Source organism: Anopheles marshallii, chromosome 3, assembly GCF_943734725.1.
Source record: "Anopheles marshallii chromosome 3, idAnoMarsDA_429_01, whole genome shotgun sequence".
NCBI classification, from domain to species: Eukaryota; Metazoa; Arthropoda; class Insecta; order Diptera; family Culicidae; genus Anopheles; species Anopheles marshallii.
The window spans coordinates 49,033,736-49,059,186 of NC_071327.1; the positions used below are offsets into that span (position 1 = coordinate 49,033,736).

General features: G+C 43.3%; 7 protein-coding genes across 7 annotated transcripts; 3 read left to right on the plus strand and 4 right to left on the minus strand.

Moving 5' to 3' along the window:
• Positions 1-1,839: 1,839 nt before the first annotated feature.
• Positions 1,840-3,635, minus strand: LOC128714273 (uncharacterized). The gene is made up of 2 exons (XM_053809149.1): positions 2,594-3,635; positions 1,840-1,931 (listed from the first exon to the last, which is right to left on the minus strand). The coding sequence occupies exons 1-2, from the start codon at positions 3,633-3,635 to the stop codon at positions 1,840-1,842; spliced, it is 1,134 nt and encodes a 377-aa protein (XP_053665124.1).
• Positions 3,636-4,751: 1,116 nt separating this feature from the next.
• LOC128714070 (probable ATP-dependent RNA helicase Dbp73D) lies at positions 4,752-7,603 on the minus strand. Its single transcript, XM_053808948.1, has 4 exons — positions 7,475-7,603; positions 5,663-7,397; positions 5,414-5,587; positions 4,752-5,342 (listed from the first exon to the last, which is right to left on the minus strand). The coding sequence occupies exons 1-4, from the start codon at positions 7,495-7,497 to the stop codon at positions 4,752-4,754; spliced, it is 2,523 nt and encodes an 840-aa protein (XP_053664923.1). The 5' UTR covers positions 7,498-7,603.
• A 393-nt stretch (positions 7,604-7,996) lies between these two features.
• LOC128711293 (importin-4-like) lies at positions 7,997-11,893 on the plus strand. The gene is made up of 6 exons (XM_053806160.1): positions 7,997-8,050; positions 8,272-10,848; positions 10,913-11,136; positions 11,215-11,347; positions 11,424-11,601; positions 11,678-11,893. Exons 1-6 carry the CDS (start codon positions 7,997-7,999, stop codon positions 11,800-11,802), a joined length of 3,291 nt encoding a protein of 1,096 aa, XP_053662135.1. The 3' UTR covers positions 11,803-11,893.
• Positions 11,894-14,477: 2,584 nt separating this feature from the next.
• Positions 14,478-16,362, minus strand: LOC128713879 (acetyl-coenzyme A transporter 1). Its single transcript, XM_053808750.1, has 3 exons — positions 16,147-16,362; positions 14,743-15,942; positions 14,478-14,663 (listed from the first exon to the last, which is right to left on the minus strand). The coding sequence occupies exons 1-3, from the start codon at positions 16,360-16,362 to the stop codon at positions 14,478-14,480; spliced, it is 1,602 nt and encodes a 533-aa protein (XP_053664725.1).
• Positions 16,363-17,218: 856 nt separating this feature from the next.
• LOC128711502 (eukaryotic translation initiation factor 3 subunit E) lies at positions 17,219-18,849 on the plus strand. Its single transcript, XM_053806382.1, has 3 exons — positions 17,219-17,308; positions 17,538-17,801; positions 17,888-18,849. Exons 1-3 carry the CDS (start codon positions 17,219-17,221, stop codon positions 18,827-18,829), a joined length of 1,296 nt encoding a protein of 431 aa, XP_053662357.1. The 3' UTR covers positions 18,830-18,849.
• Positions 18,850-19,352: 503 nt separating this feature from the next.
• On the plus strand, positions 19,353-22,001 carry LOC128714571 (DNA repair and recombination protein RAD54B-like). Its single transcript, XM_053809445.1, has one exon. The coding sequence runs from the start codon at positions 19,353-19,355 to the stop codon at positions 21,999-22,001; it is 2,649 nt and encodes an 882-aa protein (XP_053665420.1).
• Positions 22,002-22,052: 51 nt separating this feature from the next.
• On the minus strand, positions 22,053-22,536 carry LOC128713533 (probable prefoldin subunit 4). The gene is made up of 2 exons (XM_053808394.1): positions 22,492-22,536; positions 22,053-22,424 (listed from the first exon to the last, which is right to left on the minus strand). Exons 1-2 carry the CDS (start codon positions 22,534-22,536, stop codon positions 22,053-22,055), a joined length of 417 nt encoding a protein of 138 aa, XP_053664369.1.
• Between the last annotated feature and the right edge of the window lie 2,915 nt (positions 22,537-25,451).

Genomic DNA, 25,451 nt, shown 5'->3' on the forward strand with positions numbered 1-25,451 from the left:
ATTGATTGGTATTTTTATTTCACGCTTCTTTAGTTTTTACTGTTTTTTTGGTTCTTTGCTGAATACCCACTCTTATTGAACTACCGTTTATTTTCCTTTCGTTTTCAACTTCAATCAAATGTTTTTCATTTTCATTTTCACGTGTTACAACTGCTTCCTAATCAGGCTTCTGCAATTATCGTTACGCTGCACGTAATGGTTTTTAATTACGAGATAAATAGAGACGGTTTATAATTCACCATTTGCGTCAAACGTATCCAGGTGATTGTAATTTCCAACGCGTTGTTTGATCAATGCCACATCCATCCGAAGGGTTGTGTTGCGTACACGAACTTTACGTGTTGCGTGAAATGAGTCATTCGTTGCGAATTGCTACCGCCATTAGTAGTCTATATCGAAGGTATTCTAATTGTAGAACTAACTTTTTTTTACATGAGAACATATTCCTGTGTGTCAAATATTTCAAACCGTAAATCAAGATTTTTTTTGTGAATAGAATGTAATACATATTTAATAATTTCTTTTATGTTTTCAAACTCTCGCTTTTGTAATGCGTTACCATATCACACATCTTTCGTTCATATCGCTTTCTTGTGATTCCACACATTTTTCTTGCTTTGTTTGGCTAGCATTAAATTGCTTCGTCTTAAAAAGAAAACAAAAATAAACATTTCTTATGGCCATTTTGAATTGCTTTGTATGATTGCATTTGGTTTACCGGAAACGCCTATAAACGCTTGTGCCCTCTTTCGTAATGGGTCGCACCCTTCCAGTATGGTTATAAATGTGTAAATCCGTTTTTTTTCTTTATGCTGCATTTTGTTTACCAAATGGGAACATTTTCATTCAGATCCTTTTAGGTAGGGTAGAAATTTAATAATGGTGGAGAGATAGTTCAATTTTCCCATCGTACGCACATGATGCAATCTCTTGACTATACACTATACTCAAACTGCAACTTACATTCATTTACGAAATATGAAATAATTAAAACAAACAAAATCATCGCTTGCCAGTCTCTCTCTCAATGCCAACCAGTGGAGCATACTCAATCTCAAGTAATTTTGTTGGTTTAGAACCGTTTTTAGATTTTCCCTCACTCATGATCACACGTTTCCAAAGAATATCATAACGATGCAGATCACATGGCGTACAGAGTGTGTGTGCGGTGGAAATAGAGCAGTAAACTGTTTCGATTAACTTACTGTCACTCCGGTGATATATCCGGAAGAAGGTACGATTGCTACCAAAAATGACCTGATCGTGTACGCTTTGTGCCGTTGCTTTGTTGCCATTTAGGTATGAGATTATGCGCGTGCTTTTTTACGTGTGTGTTTGTTTAGTGTGTTATGTTATTTAAATATACATTCATCCTATATACATTCCCATTAATTGGCGTGCTGCTGTGTATTACGTTAGGCTCACTAGTTTTTCCCCTCATTTCAATAGCTTCTCTAATTGATTGGCTTTTGTTTTATCCTCTCCATTGCCCCTTTTTGGCTCCGAAACAAGGAACGCGCGTTGCCGACAAAAAATAATTTAAACGTCAAATTAAATAAGAAGCAAGGGCTAATTCCTATCGTACACGACGCTATTGCCCTGTTGTGTACTGCGTTGCGAAGCATGCTATCCCTAACTTAGGTCCTGTTCGTATTCTACCGCTAGATAACACGATCACTGGCGTTGAGTAATAACAGGCCAGATGAAGTACAACAACCTTCTGGAACTAGTCATAAATGCAACATCCAACTATACACAATACATTCCAGCATTCCAGGCGGATATCGTCCTTCGGCTTGTCTGATTGGCATTGGTGTGATGGGTTCTTTTTTCCGTTACTCAACAGTAACTGCCTACATAGCTAATCGATGGGGTTTTGGCGTTGAATTCCGGCAACGATACTGGTCTCCAGTACCACCAGTTGTAAATCACTGAAAGAAGAACAACATGCGTTCAATTAGCCAGATTTAAAACAGAGTATAAGGTATTCATGCATAAACCCGAACTGAAAACTGAACTCTTTTTGAATTACAATGAAAAAAGCGATGAAACAAATATATGATTTGGTGATCTGCTGTTATTATTACTGCGACGTCGAAATAATTGTATCTAATGATCAACTTCAGGTTAGACCCAAAAAAGATTTGCTCATATGCTGGTGATCTTCGATAAAACGTTATCTTGAATTAGCCGGGCTATCATTCTTCATCACAACCTGGACGCTGCGGTGAAACGCTATTCAAACAAGACTTCAAAAGGAAGTTACATAACTAATATCGTTGTTATTCTTAAAAATTACAGTCGTTACCGCTAAATTAGGCCTCTAAATCATGAATGTGTATCTCTACGGCTTCAAATTGTGAATGCACCCAGTCCAAAATGGATTTAAAGCAAAAATGTGTGCTTGCGAGGCAAGGTGTGTTTACTAAGAGGCAACGAAATCAACAAAACGCGACTCGCACACGACTAAAACTGATAACGTTATCAAATTTCGACTATGTATAATAGCACAGGTACAAAGCTGAACAGACAGGAAACTCATGTAAAAACTCATCAAAATCAATCCTTCTTTTCGACTATCAAATGTACTTACATCCATAGTAAGGAGGCAACCTGACGGAAAGTGTCCGACAGCGATGCCTGCATTCCTGTGTGGGTCGTAGCATAAACGTTCTGCTGCCACTACCTTGGATGACGAACATGTTGGCACACTCTGCATCGGGGACACTGTAGAGCGGTGCCTGTGGTGTATCGATTAGCAGGTACCGTTCCAAACTGACACCCGTCGCCGGAAGTCGGTTAGGCCGGGGAAACAACCTTCGCAGCAATCGGGCCGGTTCCATCCGGTTGCAACGCCATACATTGTGGCTTTCAGGTGCGGGGATTGGCCCATGACCACCGGTCGTACCACTGACGTTCGCGAACACTCGAAACAAATCATCCAGATTGTGAATGGCATCGTCAGTCGATTGAACCCGATACGCATCCTTGGTGAAGACTGATCGATGTTGTTCGACCAGTGCTTGCACACTGCCGATGTCGACCAGCTCCTTTTGCGTTTTGAAAATGTAGGGATAATTGACGGCAGCCGAAGCGACCAACGTTGAGCGCGGTTCATGCACGGCGGTGAAATCAAGCACATTTGCCACGTCCGCGCACGGATCACAGTTGAGATTTTCGACCTGAAAATACGGATTGGTCAGCAGGCAGCTCTCATCGTAATACTCGGTGAGCGCCGGATACGAAGCGATGATCGGCACGGTGGCCTTGCGCCAATAGCGCATCCCCGGATAGATGAAGCTCTGGATATTGCGCAGCACGATGGTCGACACCTCATGCTTGTAGGAGAACACGACAAACAGCGTCAGCAACAGAAAGATGAAGTTGATGATCTTTTTCTTCCGCTCGATCACCGTTTTCAGCAGGGTGCGGCTAGTGTGCTTGTCGAAGATGTAATTGATGATGTTATTGTTGTGGAAGTAGTGCCGTATCAGGTAGTTGTTGAACTCGGTCTCGCTGATTTGGCCCCGCCGGGCAGCCAGATGTCGGAGACGGTTCAGGTTGTCCACGTACTTTCGGATGATCTCATTCTTGTCCCGCAAACCACCAAAGTTCATGTCCAGCTCGTCACCCATCAGAGAGGAAGCACACACGCACACGCGCGTGACACAAGCGGATATCCGGTTACCTAGGATGGTTCGCCTATACGATGGCGAACAGGGGATGTCGCTATGCACCCAACTGCGATATTGCCGAAATTGCACACCTCACCTACGGCAGGAAACCTTCGAATGACATTACCAAAATTCGCCACAATTCGGAACCATCACCAATACCACGTACGTGCAGTTCCAGCGCAATGGAAGATTCTATTATTTTTAGCATTCGGGCAGCGTCCACGAAGGGGTTCGCAATTACTGGTTAAACGTTTTTCGTCACCCCCGGGAGCCAGGGAAGTGAAAAAAACTGCACTTTTATGCGGGCCAGCTCTGCGTTGGCTTCATCCCGCTTAGCGTATAGTGTGGATCGATTATAAACAAACACGGAACGGTGTCATGTTTTTGCAGTTCAGTCTGCGTTTGTGTTCGTCGCAAAACTACGTACTTTTGTGTCTGCGAATGCAAAGAAGTGTATGTGTATGTGGGAGCGTGTGTCTGTTTGGAACTGTTATTTTTTCCCTAGCAGCAAAACGGGGCAAAGCCGATGGTAATGTTTATGGAGATGTGTTGTGTTCTTCAATCATCCCAGGATTTGAAATGGCAGTTGCTATTTTAGTGATCTAGTATGTGAATGCCTAGGTCGAAATGCGGGTCATTATGCGTAAATACGAGTACATTATAATGGATGACTTCGTGAACTGCAACATAATACGTATATTCGAAACTAATTACAACTTAACTACAAAAAAAAAACCCATAATTGACCATTATAGTCATTTGTTATTATCCTTCATCTTTACCTTTATAGCAATAATACGAAACTAAATTGCTGTTTGGCTGTGCTTTGATCGTTAGTATCTCTGGTGGACATCGAGTTTAATTAGATCTGGGTTGTTCTGCAATAGTATTATACGGAGTATTACATGAATTAAATCAATAAAATATGCTTCAATAGATTATTAGAATGATACTGGAATTAGAAATTGAAGTTTCAAATGAGTGCCTGAGCACAATACCAATTAAGTAACAATTTAATATGCTGGATTGGCGTTATGAAATCCTTTCACTTTTATTGTTCCACAGTTATTTCTACTACTCTTTCTTCTTATTCGCCTTCGACGTTCTTTTTTTAGTTGGGCTAGTTTTGGACGCTTTGCCCCTCCAACGGGTCTTCTTAATCTTTTCATCACCAACCAATTTCCGTTTTATGCGGAGACGCTTTCGCTTAAGCACTCCCTTGCTTCCGGAGGCTTTTGCGGTATCAGTATTGGGAGACGACTTAATTATAGTTCCGTTGGATGACGATTTTTGAATCTTTCTTGTAGGTGTCCCATTTAGTTTCGTGTCCTTACTATCGCCTTTCGGTGTTTCGATTGTTGTAGATGACGGAGTCGTGTGTACAGATCCGTTTGTAGTGCCATTGATTAATTTATGCTTTTTCTTACTTGGTTTACCCTTTCCGTTTACCAGCTTAACGGGTTCAACTTCTTCGGTCGTTTTGGGCCGCTTACTATCAACGTCGTCAATAGGATTCTCTTGTTTGCGTTTCTTACCTCCCATAGCTTTCATCTCGATCGCTTCATTTGTCCAACTTTTCGGTAAATATTTCAACGATTTGATGATGTCCGTCGAGTAGGAAATATCGAGTTGATCCTTGAGTTTGGTGAGCAGGTTGACTCTCGTCTAAAAAAGAAGCGTAAAGTTAATTTGAATGTATGCCACATGTATGCTTGACAAAACCCATCGTTACGTACTATGTAGCTAATGGATATTCCATTGCGTATTTTTTTGATCACTTCCGTCTCCAGTGCAAGCGCTTCGCGTAACTCCTTAAGCGCGTTTGCATACTTTGCAGCATACTCTTCCTCCAAGGATGGATTAACCTCCATTACTTCAAGTTCTTTTTTATTCGCTTCTTTTAACAGTGTCTGTAAAAGGAAGAGATCTCGGATAAAAAGCTGACATTTCATATTATGAACTGAGCATCATTTGCAGCAACTTACATTAAACTTTTTCTTTTCGTCCTCTGCCAGCAAAGTAATCGCTGTTCCACGTAAGCCAGCGCGTGCCGTTCTTCCAATGCGGTGGATATACTTATCAACGTGATTAGGCATGTCGTACGAAATGACCACCTCAATGCTTTCAATGTCTATACCACGAGCTAGCGCATCCGTACAAATGATCCCATTCACCTTGCCCATGCTGAAACGGTTCAGTACGCTTTTTCGTGTTGCTGGACTTAGAGATGAAGACCACTCCTCGATAACCATTTCCGTCCCAAAGAGACGCTGCAGTACGAACGAAAGCCGGTGCGAGTTGTTGATTCCATTGGTAAATACCAAAAACTTTCGGTATCCATTCTCACGAATGAGCGCGTACAGTGTCAATGGTTTGCTGCGTTGTTCTGTCAAGCATACAAACTCCTGCAGCTCGAGGGGTGTTGTGTATTGCCCAGCGAACATGCCGCGCCGTGGTTCAGGCTGCGAAGCTGCTGTATGTAGCGCCATGATGGTTCGTTCCTGTGGATCCATCACAGCCGTGAACAACTTTGGATGGAACAACTTGAGAGTTTTTAATTTTTCTGCGTCCCTCTTGAAGGTGGCAGAAAATAAAAGCTTGTGGGGTTGCCGGGCCCGATCGAAGAGCTCTGTTTGGGACAGTAACTCACTGGTACGACCCAATAAATATTCGTCCGATTCCTGTTTGACATGCTTATTCAGATGGTACAACCAATCGTTTTGAATCTGGTTCATCACCTTGTCCGCTTCATCTACAATCAAAAACCGAAGGTGCCGCAGAGTGAAGCCTTTGGTGGAATGCAAATGCTCTATCAACCTCCCGGCCGTAGTCACCACTACATCCACCTTCGATACGTACTCTCCGTTACAATATTTCACGAGTTTCTTTTGCTCGCCTTCCAGCTGCGTTCCCCTCGAGAGACAAACGGGTCGAATGTGTGTTCCTTCACACAGTTTTTGAAACACCAAAAACACCTGTTGGGCAAGCTCCTGAACGGGAAGAATTACCAGGGCACGGACGGCAGGCGCAACACGGTGCAGTAGCAGCTGCACAACCGGCACCACGAATGCGAGCGTTTTCCCGCTACCGGTCGGCGAAGAAATGCATACATCACGGGGCCAGAATGGAGCGGGTTTCTGATGCGCTTCCAGTATCCAGGGAATAACCGATTCCTGCACTGGAAACAGTCGTTTGTAGCCCATGCGCTGCAAGTTACGTCTGATCAATTCATTCAGATAAGTTTGCTTCTTTACTGACGGTCCTTTGGAGGAAAGATCACGTTCAATGATCGTGGGATGCGACAACCATGGTGGTAGCACTTCGTCCGTTTGTTTCAGTCGGTGCAATTTGTCGCCACCCAACACAATAAAGTCACCCAATTGCTTTCCACCACCGTCTGCTTGGGATTGATTTGCATTCTCTTCATCGTTCTCATTTGCATCTTGTTCCGTCTGCCTTTTGTCACTTTCTGGTTCTTCTTCCAATAGTCCGTTCGGAGCACCATTCGGAGTACTGAACTCCTCGATTACTGCATCGGACGGATGCGCTAGTTGGGTGTTTTCTTGCTGTTCGGATGATTGTTGAACGGTTTCTTCGATTTCGGCTATAGTTTTCGTCGTCCTTTTAAGTGCCTTCTTTGCTTTACGGGCCTGCAGCTTCTGCAGGATTAGTTCTTCTTGCGTTTTTTCGTCCTCCTTGTTAAGTTTGGTTTCATCGTATCTGAGAGATAAGAAAACCGAATAAGCAGTTTGGCGATGACATTAACTGATTCACAGAAATTAATTAACTTAAAGTACCGGTTAACGGTGAAAAGCTCCATAGTTGCTGCTGCCAAATCCTATGCTACACGTACGAGCGCTATGCAAATCTAGACCAAACACGTGCGTTTGTTTACTTCTGTGGCTAGTGTGGTGTAGGACGAAAAATGACAGCTCCAACTGTGGTGCAATAGACGAATGTGGTGTAACTTTGGTATCTGACATGTGCAAAAAGTGAGGTTAAAGCACTCTGTAAAAAGTTCAGTCCCTGCACGATCTAAGCGCTCCGGGAGAGAAGTGTGCGAATATTTGGCGTTCCTGGAACACGCAGAATAGCACGCTGGTGATCGAAACTACAATTGAGCAAAGTATTTCTTTCGGTGACAAAACGTGTTGCTCATAACATTAATGTAAACCTTTCGTTTAGCTGCATCGGATTTGCATTACAGCAGCGAATAGAGATAAAACAAAGAGCGGGGGTGCCTCTGTGAAATTTTACTTCCCGGCCTTCCGAACAAACTGCACCACAGAACTTGTCCCGGTAAAATTGAGCAGCAAAAAATGGAACAAATTATAAAAAACCTTCTAGTGGCGGACAATGAATTGATACAGCAAGTGAGTATCGGTAATCGAATTCTTGATGCATAAGTCACCTGTGGGCCGTACCGTGTACGATGGATATAGCCACCCCTTCTCTTCCGTTGCACGGCGACATTTTAACCTAGTTGATTAAATTTCCTGTATCGGAGAAACTTCCTTTGATGGGGTTGTGTTGGTATCACGTTGCATCGAAGTACTGTTTCATTTAAACCATTGTTCTTTCCTCTTTACCATAGGCATCTGCGGATCTGAAAGAAGCTTTCAAGAAACCGGAAACGATTCCTCAGCTTTGTGAAATATGTGTCACCAACAGCGACGCTCAGGTCAGGCAGTACGCTGCGATGCTGTTGAAAAAGCAACTGGGTAAACTGCGTGCGTGGCGAGAAGTACCAGCCGAAACTCAAGCCCTTATCAAAAAGGGCATGCTGGAGGCTATTGTGAACGAATCGGAAAAGTCCGTGAGAAATGCAATTACCGGTTTCGTTGGTGTACTGGTGAAACATGAAGCCGAAAAAGAGGACGGCTGGATGGGTGAAGTGCTAAAATTTATGTTCGAAAGCACTAGCTCGGGCGATCCTAAGCTGAGCGAACTTGGATCGTCCGTATTTGCCACGCTGACCGATGTGGCACCTGATCAATTCATGCCACATATTGAGATGGTCTGTCAACTTTTCTCCACGGCACTGATGACTACTGAAGCTGGTGGCAACATGGCCACACCGGTAATCTACAACATTTTACTCGGCATGGCCCATCTGGTCCCGTTTATTCCAGGTCGACAAGAGATCGAACAGACCTACCAAGACTCGATACCGTATGTGCTGAAGGCACTCGGGGCATTTGCCGAGCAGGACTCGTTCAAATTCATCGAAGCGTTCGACATATTAGAAAACCTGGCCGACGAATCCTCGCGCACACTTTCACCACACATGAAGCTGCTAATTGAATTCTGCCTGCAAATGGCCGGCAACACACAGCTGGACGATTCGGTACGCGTGAAAACTATCACCTTCATCGGATGGCTGGTACGGTTGAAGAAGAAAATGATTATCAAACAAAAGCTCGTAGAACCGATCGTTAATGCCCTGTTCGCACTGATGAGTGTTGCACCGGAGGTAGAGGATGAGGATGAGGAATACTTCGGTAGCAACGAGGTCTCGACACCTAGCACCTGTGCTACCCAATCTCTCGACGTGCTCGCATTGCATATTCCACCGAAACAGCTGTTTCCGCCACTGATGGCTTTGCTCGAACCGGCTCTTGCCGGTAGTAATCCGCTGCCGAAGAAAGCCGCATACCTTTCCATCGCAGTCATTGCCGAAGGTTGCTCCGAGCACATTTGCAGCAAATATTTGCGAGTGTTGGTAGACGTAATTAAACGTGGCATCACCGATGAGAACGTTATGATTCGCAATGCTGCGCTGTTTGCGCTCGGTCAGTTCTCTGAACATTTGCAGCCAGAAATATCGCAACATGCGGATGAAATTTTACCAATTTTGTTCGAGTTTCTGCAACAGCTGTGCCTGCAGATACGTTCCGGTGGTAAGGAACCGCCCCATATCGACCGTGTGTTCTATGCCCTAGAAACGACGTGTGAAAATTTGGAAGATCAGGTAACACCTTATTTGCCTATGTTAATGGAGCGCCTGTTTGAATCGTTGGATTCCCGCAACAGTGTCCATCTCCGCGAACTATCGCTGACAACAATCGCTGCCACGGCAAGCGCGGCAAAGGAACAAATGCTTCCGTACTTTCCACGCCTGATCGATAGTCTGAAGCTGTATTTGGTGAAAACGGACGAGGAAGACATATGTACGTTGCGCCCCCAGGCGATAGACACTTTTGCGGCATTGGTTCGAACAATTGGGCGGGATAATTTTCTTCCCCTGGCTGTGGATACACTCAACATGGGTTTAACGATGATGGACGAATCCAACGATCCCGATCTTCGCCGCAGTTGTTACAATTTGTTCGCCTCGATGGCATCATCGGTGAAGGAGGATATGTCGGGTTCGTTGAACAAGATTGTCGAGACGATGTTGGAGAGCGTGCGTAGTTCGGAAGGAATAGTACCGACCTTCAAGGATGGTGCTGGGGATGATATGCCCATTCTGCCGAATGGTGGCGTAGGTGCAAACGGTTCCGGCGATGGTGACGATGAAGACGAAGAATTCGACATAGAGAATTCTGTCGGCGACGAGGAAGAAGATGAGGAAGATATCGCAGGCTATAGTATCGAGAATGCATACATGGATGAAAAGGAGGAAGCCATCTTAGCGCTGATGGAGTTCGCCGAACATACGGGGCCCGCTTTTGCTCCATTCATTCAGACCGCTTTTGAAGAGATTTACAAGCTGTTGAATCATCCAAACGAGGATATACGGAAGGCGTCGATCGATGCGGTCAAACAGTTTGTGGTTGCGCTGCATCAACTGGGCAACCTGGAAGGTGTTAATCAAACGATCTTAATTTTGATACCGAAGCTTAGTGAAATCATTCGTACGGATGAGGAACGCACGGTAGTCATGTCAGCATTGGATGGGTTTAGTGACATTCTGCAGGAGGTCGGTGCAGCCACATTCCAAGCAGATGGGCAGAAGGATGCCGTGTTTAACTGCATTGTGGACGTGCTGAATGGAAAGGTAGCCTGCCAGTTCGATGAACCGGTCGACGAAGAGCAGGAAGAGAGCGAATATGATGAGGCCATCCTCGAGTCGGCTGGAGACATTTTGCCAAAATTTGGTCGCGCCCTGCCGGCGGAAGAGTTTGCCGTTTACTTTGGACGCGTGTGGCCATATTTTATACAGAAAATTGTAAGTAGCAGTTTCCATAAATGGTGGTTTAAATGACTAACATTGCAATTGGTATACGCTGCAGGAAAAATCGAAACAAAAGGATGAATCGAGCGACTCCCAGCGTGCCTTTGCGATCGGTGTGCTGGCGGAATGTTTCGAAGGTCTGAAAGAGTATACACGAAACTGGATCGATTCACTGTTGCCAATATTTCTGTCTGGCGTGCAGGATCGTAACAATGAGGTACGGAGCAACACGGTTTACGGACTGGGAGAGATGGTAAAACACGGAAAAGAATGCACTTTCGGGTAAGTTCAAACCTCTATTTTTTCGCAATTCTCATGTTGTTTGTCCTGTACTGTAGCATGCTTTGTTTTTCTTCACAGTCACTATCCACAAATAATGGCAGCTCTCTCACAGCTCGTTTCAAAGGAAGAACATAACGGCACGTTGGACAATCTATGCGGCGCTCTAGCCCGACTCATTATCACCAATTGCAGTCTGGTTCCGCTGAAAAATGTTCGTAACTGTTTAATAATTACACACTTTTTTTCACTAGAATTAGTTTTATTAACAGAATATTCGTATTTTATAGGTACTCCCCGTGTTTGTGGATTATCTTCCTTTGCGTGAAGATTTCACCGAAAATTTGGCCGTTTTCCAGTGCCTCGATTTGCTATATCGACAGGGTGATGAAAATCTTGTGCCGGTTTTGTGTCGTGTTCTGGTCGTTGGTTTGCAGGTGCTTTATAAGAAGGAGCATGACACGGAAGGTAGGTGCATTAAGGTCGATCAATAGATCGTCAAAACTATAGTAATCGGCTTATACATCACATCTCTCGGTTACAGAATGTCGCGAGCTGGTTCATAATTTGGTCAAGCAGATTAGCAAAGACTTCCCGGACAAGTTTAGCGAGGTGATCCGCAGCAGTGCCGAGGTTGCAGAATTTGTGCAAACGCTTTCGCTGCAGTAGAAGTTAGCGAAACCGCATTTCATGCGCAAACTATTCGTAACTTACATCAATCCATATCTACTGCATAATACATGCATGAAACGAGATAGTAACAAGTGAAAGATAAAGAATCAGGGTGACGAAAGCAATAATGTGAGGAGGTGTAGTTTTTCGTCGTCCTATTCAAGAACCCAGATGGATGTGTGCTAGATTTCATTTGAAAGAGACAAAGAAGCTCGTTCAAATGAATATTTTTTCAGAGTCGAAAAGGAAACTGCGAAATCATTCGATTAAACTTGAAGAGAATGATGTTTCGAGATAAAGGCCATCCATACATAAACTACACAAAATGTGATGAGTAAACGGCTCACGCAAAATTAAGGCTGTGGTTTGCTCTCCCACTTTCGTATTGAACATGTTCGGTTACCGTTTCCCCTCCCATCTATAGAGACAGGATATTTTCGACCGGTCGAATATACAAAGAGTTGAACTATCAAAACCGAAATCCTGTCATCAAAACGCTTATTAGAAGCTTCAATCGTATAGAAGAACAAAACCGCCGTTTTTAACTAATCCGTCTAGTAAATTGTTACAATTTAATCCACAGAAAAACCTGTATACTCTATCCACTATCGTTTGAAGTGTTTGTTCGCGCCATAACACTTTCGCATGTTGTTTCGATAATATTTGTTGGTCTATTTTTTACTTCACACATCTACAACAAACAGCTTGTGATTTTTACAAGCACGTGTTGGGTTCCTTTTTTTGAATATGTTTCATTTTTATAAATCTCGGTTTCGTTTATGTTCGGGCACAGTTCCTCATACAAAAATGATTGTCCTTTGCGCGTGGCAAAAGGGCATATGCTGTAAAGCGTGATTTTGTGTTTCTTTACTAACCTTATATATATATATATATATATAATTTATCTATCAATGCTTATCATACATACACGTGTGTAGCACATACGTTCGTCCAAGACGATATATATTTTTTTTATAGAAATCACGTATTGGAGACTTTAATTGTTTGTTGGTTAGGATTCGATACCGCCAACAAATAAGTCATCTACTGCATTACTTACGTTTTTGTTTGTTTCTTTAAAAATTCAGCCTGTTGAAAAAATCAATTATTGTACACGTAAAGTTGGGTTTCAGTTAGACACAAGTGTTGGATCTTTCATAATTTAGCTTACCCCATAACCATAATGTATACTGTTACATCCTAATCGTACGATATTCCGCAACTGTGTTCTCCTCTCACGATCTGCATTTATAAATACACTATAAGTAATACACCCATGGGTGGCATAGTCTACAGGAGAAATATTTGGATCGCAAGGCGCACTTCAGCAATACCCTGCTCAACATATATGGGTAGACAGTGTGTAACGTCAGTTGTGTTCTTGCACACGGTCCCAATAAATCAACTACGTCCATACCAGAAAAATCAGTCGAAACGGAATAGAGAAACGTTCAAAGTTTAGTGGCGTGCGGTAAAGAACTGTAAACAGACATATGTATACAATAGTACCATCAGACACACATACATTCACCTACATGCTTACACAACTAGTTATCTACACTACAACTGTCTGCAATAGTAATTCTCTCTAGTGAAGTAGACTTGTTGTGTAATATGCTAGAATTTGCTTTTTTCTGGTTAGTATGTGATAGAATACTCCCACCATGGCTGATACGTAAATGAAAATAGATGGAAAACGCCTTTTGGTAGAAATCAGCCATCAGCTGTGAGAAGTTACGGGCTAACTTTAAGCAAAGAACCTAAGAAATTAGCATGAAGAAATTGGTCTCTTCGTCCACTGAAAATAGGCAACAAATAGAAGAAATAAGAATGGTAGTGAAGAGAAATAGTTGACAAAAAAGGCTAAAAGCGTAAGACGTCTTAGCGTCTTAGGACACATTATCGAACTATGCGGTAAACGTGTGTTACAATGCTTTACTGTTGTTTATATGACACGTGTCTGTTTAGCTACCATCTATGAACAATTACTAACACAATGATTATTTTCAAATTATACTTTCTGAAGAATGTCGTGTACTTGGGCGAGTGTTGGATTGCTTCTTAACTAAGCGATTGACAATAACTACTTTCGCAGGCATGAAAAAAGTTAATAAAGGAGAAAATAGCATTACAAAATATTTGCATTTCCATGTTAAAATGTTTATTTTTGCTCACACACATTCAAATGGTAGAATCTTTCTTCTGATCGAACCATACTTTGCAACACCACGAGAAGTGAAACATTTCCTTATAACGGAGTTGTAGCGAGTGTAACATCATTTTTGCTGCACACATAATTAAAACATGTCTCCATTGTATGACCAATGTCTATTCACGGTGCATTTTAGCAGGGAATGAAAGCATATACAAAATAACAAAACATCAAATAAAGACGAACGGGAGTAGTGCATGGTTTTACATTCTACTTCATTTCACCGATACTCTCTGCTCTGAAGGAACGACTTTGTGCGTGTTTTTCCCTGCATAACAAAACAAAGGTGGCCCTAACCTTTTTCTGCAAACCGTAACGCTTGGCGATTTGAGTTTAAATATAAAAAACTGCCAAAACTGTTTTCCCTAAAATCTTCGCCATACGTTTGTTCCAATTGTTTGTAACATCGGCTTACCTAACGTACAGATAAATGGAATTGTCATATTAATTGCATTAATTGCTAGCTGCTATGCGCACGTTGAACTCTTCGCGCTACGCGCCACGCTTTAAGCGGAAGTTCTTGTAGCTGACGTATTTTACCACTACCCCACCGGTACCAGAGGAGCCCGTAAAGGAGGCAAATAAATATCTCTATGTAATACCCATCGATCATGATCGTACATTTACCACCACCTGCACTGCAAGTCTGTAATATTGCAAAATGAAAAATAGAAATTGAGATCAATTGCTGATAAAATATCCAATAAAACAGCGTAATTTCTTACCTCCTTCAATGCTGCTTCAGAACAATCATTCTCGGTCGCGTTCGAGCATCGTTTCCACGTAAGATAATCGACTAACCACAGAACCACGGTCGTCGGCCAATTGCCACCGAGGTTGCTAAGTGTATTTAGCAGCGTCATATACGTGCCTCCGACGGCGGGATCGCTTATCCGTGCGAAAAAGGCCATCACCGCCACAAACATGCTATAAAGTGCAATCTGATACAGACCGTAGTTCGTTAACAGCAGTATGTAGTAGTAGTACGGTACGTGGTGATCCCGTATGATGGCCGGTGTTATCCATACAATACCGGCCGCTGCTAGTGTTAGTGCTATCCGGTATGGGATAGCTTTCAGATAAACCTCCATGGGACGCGTCCCAGCAGTATATTTACTGATCGCTAACGGTAAAACTATCTGCAGTGGCACAAGTGGAACAACTAGCAATGCTAGCTTATCCTTCGGGACACCGGCATCAATCAGCTTCAGTGAGGTAACCGCATCACAAGCGGCAAACCCTGCCTTAGCCGTTAACAGTATGGCCACCAGTGTCAGAATCGGTTTCATCTTGATTATATCGAGCAGCAGATGATAGGTTTGCTTTATGTCCAGCTCCAGATGTTCCTCGTGGCCTCTATCGATGCTGGGTGCGAGTTCACGTTTGCATAGCGCCACCAATGTGGTTGTAACAAGAAACACTATCCCCCAGAACCATAGATATCCGGACAGATTGACCAAACCCTCCGGGGCGGGTTCGGAGCGCAGATAGCTGTTGCAAAATTCGGCCGATTCCAATGCCATAAAGGCCACATAACCGAGGAAATATCCTGCCGTTTGGCCAACACTATTGCAGGTCGATGCGTGTCCAACGTTGCATCGTTTCAGCATCGTCAAGGCCCATCCATCTACAGCGATGTCTTGCGTTGCGGCCAGAAAGTTTAACATGAAAAATATGCACGTCAATAGCGGAATGTTGAATGTGCTGCTCTCCGCGTTGGAATGGTCATCGTTGATACTGCTGTTTTCAGCGCCCAACCAACGGTTCACGTGCAGTGATAGAATAAGCATAAATATCCCTATCAGATACTGGGTTGGGATGAGCCATGATTTTCGTCTTCCGAAGCGTTTCCAGAACAGTGAATCCACTATGGGAGCCCATAGCAACTTTAAGCTAAACGGCCAGTGAGCGAAACTGAATTCAGCCTAAAAAAAGAACAAAAATTATATTTGGTTTCAGTCTTAGCATCATTCCCTACAAATTTAAGCAATTTCATGCGCCTATATGCCTTGCATAACCAATTACACATAGTTGGTGCAAGATATGGTTCTACGTCAATCATGATAAGCTGACTATGATAAGAAATCACTCAAGTTTCGAAATATTTGCTTCGCCTATGAACTACCCACCTGCTGTTTGTAGCTTGCACCGCGATTCTGCAGCAACATCGGTATGGCCGAGGCCAATCCAATCGGAATGCCTTGCAGCAGATAGAGAAAGAATAGTATGGCAATGTTGCCCCAGTCCCCTCGCAGGTCACTTTTTTCGTGCTTCTCTTCATCGTTGACCGTCAGAAGGAGCGATTCACGATCGACACGATCTGTTTTCTTACGGCGGTTGCTCATTTTACGTTACACGCCCTTGGTGTGTTTTAAACGATCGTGGACAAGATCCTTTCGTTTGCCTTCGCTGTTAATAGAGAAAATAATAGAATGTATAATTACACCTAGAATCATTCGCTTAGTTTAGCAAATAAACTGCTTTCGAAGCAAACGAACAGTTCACTTGTCCGCCAGGTACACGTCACTAGCAGTGTGGGGAACGGTTGTAAATGTTTTTCCGTTCTCATTCCATATGACCGAACACGTACCTGTTTTTCGTGCAGACCGGCAAACAAAAAGTGATCGCAAACACGTTAGCTTAATCCAGCAGAACTAGTTTACCCTGCAGAATAGAAGGGAAGACAATGCTCAGCATTGTTAGGACATATCGGCGTTCAAACAGGATTGGGAATAAGAAGGGCAATGTTTCGGTTGTAGCACGATGATAGTACGTGGAAAGTGAAAAGAGAAAGAGAGAATTTATTTGTTTGTTGTCATTTTGAGCAAATTTGACGCTTTGATGACAGTTTAATGATAGAGTGCCTTGTGGTTGAACAGGTCCGTCGCATGTATTATTTTACCATTTTTCCCATTTGTTTATTGCTTTTTGGAAGTCATCCAGTTAAAACAAATTTAATCTTCGTTTTAAAATCATGCTTTTGCCATCCAATTGAACAACATTCATTGCTCAAATAAAACTCGCACTCCTTTATCGTGCTGGCAACACTGCCCGATTTGACAATCGGTTTCGTGCTGGCGTTGCGTATAGTTCTTCTTCTCGCAAAACTAGCCGTGCGATTTGTCCACATGTCGTTTTAGATAGGAGTTTTCGGTGAAATTTCCTGCGAAAAACGTACAGTTTCAACAAAAATCCGCAACCATGGCCAAGTTTGACCTTACTAGCAAGAACTGCCAGTATTTGGATCGTCATTTAACGTTTCCTTTGCTGGAATTTCTGCTGCAGAAAAATGTAAGTGGTACAGGGGTGTAGTGTAGCGCAAGGGAGCAAAAGTGAAGAAGACATGGGCGGTGCGGAGAGAAAAATGCTGCGATCGCTTGTTCGAATCTGTAGATGGGTCTCGTTCCTTGTGCCAGGATATATAACCTTTCCAATGTTTCCTGTGTTACCGACGTTACCCTCGATTCGTCATCAAAGTTGTATAACCTCACTTTTTCATCTTTCCGGTACATATCGGTAGGTCTTCGACCAGACATCACTGTTGAAGTTCATCCTGAAGACGTTAAGCAAAACGAATATGATCGACTACACGAACGACATCTGTGAGCGCTTGGAGAAAAGTTTGCCGGAAGAAATGAACCAACGCCGTGAAAATGTGCTGGTAACACTGAAAGAACTTCAAGAAGAAGTTGCTCCACTGATGAAATGTATGGAGGAGCTGAAAAATCCGGATTCATCTAAGGATCACAAATCGGTTATACTTGCGCTGCAGCAGACACTGGATGTAAGTTGCGCGTCCTAGGTTCCGACATGCAAACAGACACTTGTTAATGACATACGTACACTTTCATTAATGTTTCTTTCTTTTAGTACGATATTATCCTAAGTGCGCAAAAGCTAGCCAAATATCTGTACGAGTGTGGCACGTATAATGGTTCTTTGTCGTACCTGTACGTCTGTATGCTGGTAATGGAGCCGAACGACAAAAACTATCTCGGCGTATTGTGGGGCAAGCTGGCAGTCGAAATACTGTTGCTCAACTGGCCCACGGCTCTGGAAGATTTAACGCGGCTGCGTGACTATATCGATAACTACAACTTCACCCCGATTCAAGTGCTCCAGCAGCGTGCCTGGCTCATTCACTGGAGTGTGCTGGTATTTTTCAACCATGCCAAGGGTCGCGATTTAATCATCGATATGTTTTTGTACAAGCCGCAATATCTGAACGCGATTCAGACGATGTGTCCACACATTCTGCGCTACTTAGCGACGGCGGTCATTATCAACCGTGGTCGCCGGAATGCGCTGAAGGATCTGATCAAGGTGATCCAGCAGGAATCGTACACGTACCGTGACCCCATCACCGAGTTTCTAGAACATCTGTACGTGAACTTCGACTTTGAGGCTGCCCGTAAGAAGCTGAACGAATGTCAAACGGTCATTTCGAACGATTTCTTCATTATTGGGTGTCTGAACGAGTTTATCGAAAATGCGCGACTCATGATCTTCGAGACGTTCTGTCGCATTCATCAGTGTATTACGATTGGCATGTTGGCGGATAAGCTGAACATGAAGCCGGACGAGGCTGAGTGCTGGATTGTGAATTTGATCCGTAATGCGCGTCTGGACGCAAAAATTGATTCGAAACTGGGACATGTGGTAATGGGCACGCAGCCACTATCGCCGTACCAGCAATTGGTGGAAAAAATTGACTCCCTCTCTGTACGCTCCGAAGCGTTGACCCTGTTGGTCGAGCGAAAGCACAAAGCTAAAACTCAAGAAGCTGGCGAAGGCCACTGGAAGTATTACTAACAACGTGGAAAACGCTAACAATACATGTTTTCTGGTGTTTCGCCTTAGCAAAGGAACATTGGAAAATAATTCTTGGTGTACTGGGGGCGAAGAATAACGTTCGGGCAAAAGGTTAAAACAACTACAACCGACTACAAAGTAAATCGATAAAACAGAACAGCGTAAAACATTAAACATTTATTCAAACCATCAGTGGAAATGATTAATAATAAACAAATAAATTGGAATAAAAAGCGCTCGCTAGGGGACAAAAGAACGCAAAAGGTACTTGTGAATGTTGATTTTGAAAGACTACACATATTTTGTGGGAATAGAGAAAGTTCCGATTTTAAATTATGTTGCTCTCGTGTAGAACCCAGATCGGATCGATTTATTTGAATGACAAACGTTTGTGCTATGTTGTCAACATCATCTAGTTGTCAAAATATGGCGGCATTTCTTTCAACAGCAGCAGAAACAGAGTGGCAGTTCGGTCGGTTATTGGAAGTGTTTGTGTTTTGATAAATATTTTAAATTGAGCACAATGCGTCGAAGCTGTGCGCCATCGATGAAACGATCCAGCGAATCAACAACCTCTGAGTTATACACGGCCAAGATAGCAACAAACACCGTGCGAAACACGATCCATACTGGAACGATTCAAGAGCGATCCTCAACAACAGTAACCAAGGAAACCAATTTGAATACCGTTCTGAAACCGCAAAACAGTATCGAAAATGATTCGAAAACCATCTTCAAAGTTGTTTGGGGTAAAATTAGCACCCGTAAACACAAAACATGGGAAGGTGACGGTACGCTCGAAGTGTCCGGTAGAAGCGCTGTGCTGAAGGATGAAACCGGTAGAATCATTACCACCGCTAGTGGGTTAAAGATCGACGAGGTAACGGAAGGAATTCAACTGGTCGTTGGATCGAAGGAGGTAGAAGTGCTGGAGAAATGCAATGCAATCCAAGCCGTTAGTTTATCGTCGTTTCCAAACAATTCAAAAATTTGTATGTCGGTGCCTTCGATAAAAAGATTCAAACCACCAGAGCAAAGAGTACATGATGTGGGTATAGATACGGAAGAACCGATACAACTTCCAAAGGATACTGAGGCATTGAATATTGGTTCAACTAATTTGCCACACGAACCAGTCGCTGGAGTGAAGGGCAACTTTAAATCAATTTATTCTTCAACACACGAGGCTGCCGAAGAACAAACCGTAGAACCATTGATTATGAAAAAACCTTCATTTGAACATCAATTCAAACATAATGTAGATAATGACCCCGTCTCGGAGGTAGTTGTTCCTCACTGTCTAACACGCCATCTACGTCCACATCAGCGTGAAGGTGTTGCCTTTCTCTACGAATGTGTGACCGGATTGAGAATGTTGGATCCGCCCGGATACGGTGCGATTCTGGCCGATGAAATGGGTCTCGGGAAAACGCTCCAGTGTATCGCTCTAATGTACACACTGATGAAGGCCGGTCCATATGGGAAATCGTTGGCCAAGCGCATTCTGATTGTCACGCCAAGTAGTTTAGTGGACAACTGGGATCGTGAAATTAACAAATGGTTACGGAACGAACGAATTTTCACATTTATCGTGGGACCGAACAACAAACTAAAACGATATGCCCAATCGCCGCACATTCCGATACTAATCATATCGTACGAGATGCTGTCGAAACAAATCGCTGAATTGGGGACGGTCCGATTCGATCTGATGTTTTGCGACGAGGGACATCGGCTAAAAAACAGTAACGTGAAAGCATTTGGCGTGCTGAATCAATTGGACTGCAAGCGTCGCATACTACTGACCGGCACACCGATACAAAATGATCTGCAAGAGTTCTTTTCACTGATTAACTTTGTTAATCCGGGAGTAATTGGTACATATCAGGATTTTAAAGCGCGTTACGAAACTCCCATCATTATCTCGCAACGACCCAGTGTACTACCACAGTCGATCGAACTGGGTATCGAGCGGTTAAACGAACTGAACGCCATAACGGGCCGATTTATGTTGCGAAGGACGCAGGAAGTAATCAATCAGTATCTACCCGATAAACACGAGGTGGTAATCTTATGCCAACCGTCCGATTTGCAGACGGGTTTGACCCATACTGCACTTACGTTTTACGAGAGCCAAAAGAGTTCCTCCAATGCGATTTCGCCACTACAGTTGATAACGATATTGAAGAAAATCTGCAATCATCCTTCACTCGTGTCGGTGCAGGGCAAGGGTGATCCGGAATCATTGGTGCATCTTCTGTCGGAACAGTTACCTTCATGGCAGCGGATGGGACCAAGCGATTCAGCCAAACTAGGCATAGTGGAGGCGCTATTAGAAGCAATGCTTGTCATGCAGGAAAAAATTGTGATCGTATCTTACTACGGCAAGACATTAGACATGATTGCTGGTTTGTGTGAGCACTACAATTACAAATATTGCCGGCTAGATGGTTCCACGGCAGGTCCCGATCGTTGCAAGATCGTAACCGCCTTCAACAATGCAGGATCGGATTGTTTCATCCTTTTGCTCAGCGCCAAGGCAGGTGGTGCCGGATTAAATCTGGTCGGAGCTTCCCGGCTGGTGCTGTACGATAACGATTGGAACCCAGCAAACGATCTGCAAGCAATGTCACGTGTATGGCGAGACGGACAACGGAAACCGGTATTCATTTATCGGTTGCTTACCGCCTACTCCATCGAGGAACGCATATTTCAACGACAAATTTCGAAAACCTCGCTCAGCGGAACGGTGGTGGATCAGAGACAGAACTTAAGCAATCTCAAGCTGTCGGACGAAGAGCTAAAAGACCTTTTCTCCATCATAGATCCTAACACGGAAGACGATTGTTTAACGCACAGTTTACTCGAGTGTTCTTGTGCTGGTATCGGGAACGCTCCTGATAGGGATACAGACACAACAGAATCGTTTGATTCTATCAAAGATTTGGTAACCGAAAGAGAGAGAGTGGAAAGTCGCTTTCAGTTACGACCCTTCACTGGAAAGCGCAACAATGTGGGCAGGACAAAATTTGCGCTTAAAATGCAGGAACTGATGCGTTGGGAACATCATCGATCGCCAGTGTCTGAAAGTGTCTTGGAGCAGCTCGGTATGTCTCGGTGCGTCGACGAGATCGTATTTTTGTTTCGAAATATTGTGTCAGCGTCAAAATAAAGGCCCCACAATCACGGGGTTTTCACATAGTTCTACCGGTGCGCACTTCGTTTATTCATCGTTTTCCAAATGAATGTTGCTGCCGAAACGTCCGTACAGATAGCCCTTCAGGTCACCCATCTTTTGCTGCAGATCCCGGTTTGTCTGCTGAATATAGTTGATTTCTTTCTTTTTCCGCTCCTTTGCTTCAGCCAACAGTTCGAGCGTTTTGGCCTGATCGTGCGAAAGGAACACGTCGCCCATCAGGAAAGGGATCTGAACGTCTTCGTACAGCAGCTCAATTTCATCTACCGCTTCTTCGAGATTTTTCATTTCGTTCTGTTTGATGCGCAACTCCTCTTTCAAATCCTCTACCTTCGCGTTGTAGTTGGCGAACTTATTTATTTTCATCTGGTCCTCGTACGTGATGTGAACATCTGAGTCCTAAAAAGGTCACAAAACTGGATAGTCAATGGGTATGCGAGAGCAAAGTTAGAAAACGCTTTGTTACCGGCTGAAAGGTGCCCTTTGATTTCGTTTCTACTTTGGTACTCATGTTGAAATGTTTTAATAAAGTCACTTCTTCGGTACCTGTACTTTAGAAAAATCTGTACTCAGATGAAAACTATCATGAGGAAATTTGACCGTGCGGTTGCTTCTTGTTGTTCTTTTTTTTAATGCTTGCTATGACAGTTGATATTGACAATCGGATTTGTCTATAGAAAACGACTCGACAGTTTGACGCCGAATAGGACGAACACGTTTTTTCAACCGTACCGTTATATACGCGTTATTCAAAGAGTTAAAGGGTGCCACAATCTGTTACTTTTTAAATGCTTCCAAGTGAATTTTGTCTTTAAGTAGCCAGTGAAAAACTCAAAAGTAGCAAAAAAGAGGACAACCAAATAAAAAATGGGGGTCCAAGACCCTGGGGCTAGTATTCCCCTGAAAAAATATTACGACGCGTTGTGCGATGTCGGGGAACCTAAACGCAAAATGGGGAAAAAATCTAGTATGGCCTCGAGTAGCACAAACCACGTGCTAGAGGAGGAGATAGTGTTGGTAATGGAATCTGCAGTGGAAGGAAAAGACCTAACAAGATGTAACCCATTTTTGTTGCAAAAAGTGATTGAAAACGCTCTAGGTAGCAAACCGGAGCAAGTGAATCGCATTCGCGGGGGAAAGCTCATGATCAAAGTGAAAAACGAAAAATTGGCGGAAAGGGCCCAAAATATCAAGAAAATATCGAACACCAACGGTGATATAATAGTAAAAGTGTACGAACATCCTACGCTCAACACTACTAAAGGGGTAATCCGCTGTCCAGATATAGAGTTCATGACCGAAAAGGACATACTAGAAGGTCTAAAAAATCAAAAAGTTGTTGAAGTGAACATTATGAAGAGAAAAGTGGAAGGTGAATTAATTAACACACAAACGGCAATTATTACATTCAAATCTATGAGAACACCACGATCTGTCGATTTTGGACTCTATCCGATATTAGTAAACCTATACATCCCAAAACCCATGAGATGCGCAACATGTCTGAAAATCGGACACACAAAAAAATGGTGCAAAGGTGAACGTACGTGTGCCAACTGCAGCCTGCCGGTTCACGAGGATAATTGCTTGACAACTAAATGCGTATCATGTGGAGACAACCACAATACACTCAATAAAGACTGCCCCGTATACGTAGACGAGATGGAAATTCAAAAGATTAAAACTACAAACAGGCTCACATACAACGAAGCAAAAATAATTAGACGTAGACAATGCCCTATGCCCCCTAAAAAATACACAGTAACGGAAAAAACATACGCACAAGCTACAAAAAATAACGAAACAAATATCGTAACAGCACAGACAAATACACAAAACGAAAACAATTCTACCACAGAAAATAACCAATTTACAGAAAAAGAAACACCCATACAGACAGTAGAACAAACAATACAACCAACTACCTACAAAACAAACTACAATGAAAACAGTAATGTAACGAACACAGTACCCAAAACACAAGACGGGACAACAATCCCTGAAACTGTTGAATGTAAATAACAACTTTCTGTTTTTCTGGCAACACTGCCAGCGAATTGTCAAACTTGTAAATACGTGAAATAAATCAGTTGAGCTTTGAACGTAGAGTAAAACGGACGCCGGACTGTGTAAAGAGTTTTACTTGCGTGAGCATTACTCATCAGGTTATGGGCCCAGGAGCTGAAAATTGCTAGTTTGAGTAATTTGCGAAACGTGCTAAGCGAGTGTATTTAGTTTGCGCGTTATTTCTTTCTTCGTGATCGTAAGAAAAGATAAAGTTCCTGAACAACCGGCGTCACTAAGTGTACAAAATGGCGGATTCCGTTAAGGCCGTTTTTACGAAATTGAACAATGCGAATTTCATCGCATGGAAATTCCGTATGCAAACGCTGCTAGAGAGAGAGGAGGTATGGGAAGTGATCGAGGTTCCTATACCAGACGAAAAGAACGACAGTTTTGCAGAATGGAAGAAGAAGGACACAAAGGCAAGGAATACAATTGCGATGTTTGTCGAAGACAACCAGTTGCGCTTTATCAAGAAAGCAGAGTCAGCCAAGGAAATGTGGGACAATCTACGTTGTTACCACGAAAAGGCTACAATTGGCAACCAAGCTTTGCTTTTGCATCAATTGTGTTCTACAATGATGGCCGAGGATGCTGATGTGGAAAAGCATATCGAATATGTGGAAAACATCTACGAAAAAATGGACAACGCCGGCGTCGATTTGAGTGAAATGCTACGGATCATCTTATTTCTACGGACTTTGCCGCCGTCGTACAGCACGTTTGTCACATCGGTGGAGACCTGTCCTCAAGAAGACGTCACTATGGAATCGGTGTTGGCTCGATTGCGAGAAGAAAGCATGAAGCGCGAATGTCAACCAGGAGTAAACTGTAAGGAGGAGAAAGTCCTTAAGGTTGAAACAAAGGATCGTGGTGAGTTGAAATGTTTTTATTGTCACCAACCTGGTCATTTCCAGCGAAATTGTAAGAAACGGCCATCCTATAAGAAGACTTCGAAACCTGCGCAAGCTAAGCGTATCCAAGCTAAGCAACAACCAACAGGGAATGATACTGCTGTTCATGGCGCGGCGTGTTTTGTTGCTGGGGAAGTGATTCCTGGCGCTTGGACGATAGATAGTGGCTGCACGTGTCACATGACCAACGATCGCGAGTTTTTTACGGAGTTCAAAGGCGGTTATGTGACTGACGTGGTGCTGGCCGATGGAACAAAGGTAAAATCGGCGGGATGCGGACACGGTATTATCTTTGGTGAAACTGGAGAAGGTAAACGCATCGCCGTTACCCTCGAAAACGTTCTTTATGTTCCCGGATTAGAGGGAGGTTTAATTTCAGTAAGAAAGTTGGCACAAAAAGGTTTTGACGTCGTTTTTAATGCCAACGGTTGCGAAATAAAGTGTGGTA

Bases quoted from the DNA above. Each gene is read 5' to 3' on its own strand.
- LOC128713879 (XM_053808750.1), bottom strand. From the start codon at position 16,362: ATGAGCAACCGCCGTAAGAAAACAGATCGTGTCGATCGTGAATCGCTC. The intron at 15,943-16,146 runs GTGGGTAGTTCA...TTCTTTTTTTAG, and splicing joins GTGCAAGCTACAAACAGCAG to GCTGAATTCAGTTTCGCTCA. The intron at 14,664-14,742 runs GTAAGAAATTAC...GCAATATTACAG, and splicing joins CTGAAGCAGCATTGAAGGAG to ACTTGCAGTGCAGGTGGTGG.
- LOC128711293 (XM_053806160.1), top strand. From the start codon at position 7,997: ATGGAACAAATTATAAAAAACCTTCTAGTGGCGGACAATGAATTGATA. The intron at 10,849-10,912 runs GTAAGTAGCAGT...TATACGCTGCAG, and splicing joins CATATTTTATACAGAAAATT to GAAAAATCGAAACAAAAGGA. The intron at 11,602-11,677 runs GTAGGTGCATTA...TCTCGGTTACAG, and splicing joins GAAGGAGCATGACACGGAAG to AATGTCGCGAGCTGGTTCAT.
- LOC128714070 (XM_053808948.1), bottom strand. From the start codon at position 7,497: ATGGAGCTTTTCACCGTTAACCG. The intron at 5,588-5,662 runs GTAAGTTGCTGC...TTCCTTTTACAG, and splicing joins ACGAAAAGAAAAAGTTTAAT to ACACTGTTAAAAGAAGCGAA. The intron at 5,343-5,413 runs GTACGTAACGAT...CTTCTTTTTTAG, and splicing joins GAATATCCATTAGCTACATA to ACGAGAGTCAACCTGCTCAC.
- LOC128713533 (XM_053808394.1), bottom strand. From the start codon at position 22,536: ATGAGTACCAAAGTAGAAACGAAATCAAAGGGCACCTTTCAGCCG. The intron at 22,425-22,491 runs GTAACAAAGCGT...TGACCTTTTTAG, and splicing joins CAAAGGGCACCTTTCAGCCG to GACTCAGATGTTCACATCAC.
- LOC128711502 (XM_053806382.1), top strand. From the start codon at position 17,219: ATGGCCAAGTTTGACCTTACTAGCAAGAACTGCCAGTATTTGGATCGT. The intron at 17,309-17,537 runs GTAAGTGGTACA...ACATATCGGTAG, and splicing joins AATTTCTGCTGCAGAAAAAT to GTCTTCGACCAGACATCACT. The intron at 17,802-17,887 runs GTAAGTTGCGCG...TCTTTCTTTTAG, and splicing joins CGCTGCAGCAGACACTGGAT to TACGATATTATCCTAAGTGC.
- LOC128714571 (XM_053809445.1), top strand. From the start codon at position 19,353: ATGCGTCGAAGCTGTGCGCCATCGATGAAACGATCCAGCGAATCAACA.
- LOC128714273 (XM_053809149.1), bottom strand. From the start codon at position 3,635: ATGGGTGACGAGCTGGACATGAACTTTGGTGGTTTGCGGGACAAGAAT. The intron at 1,932-2,593 runs GTAAGTACATTT...TTCTTCTTTCAG, and splicing joins GTTGCCTCCTTACTATGGAT to TGATTTACAACTGGTGGTAC.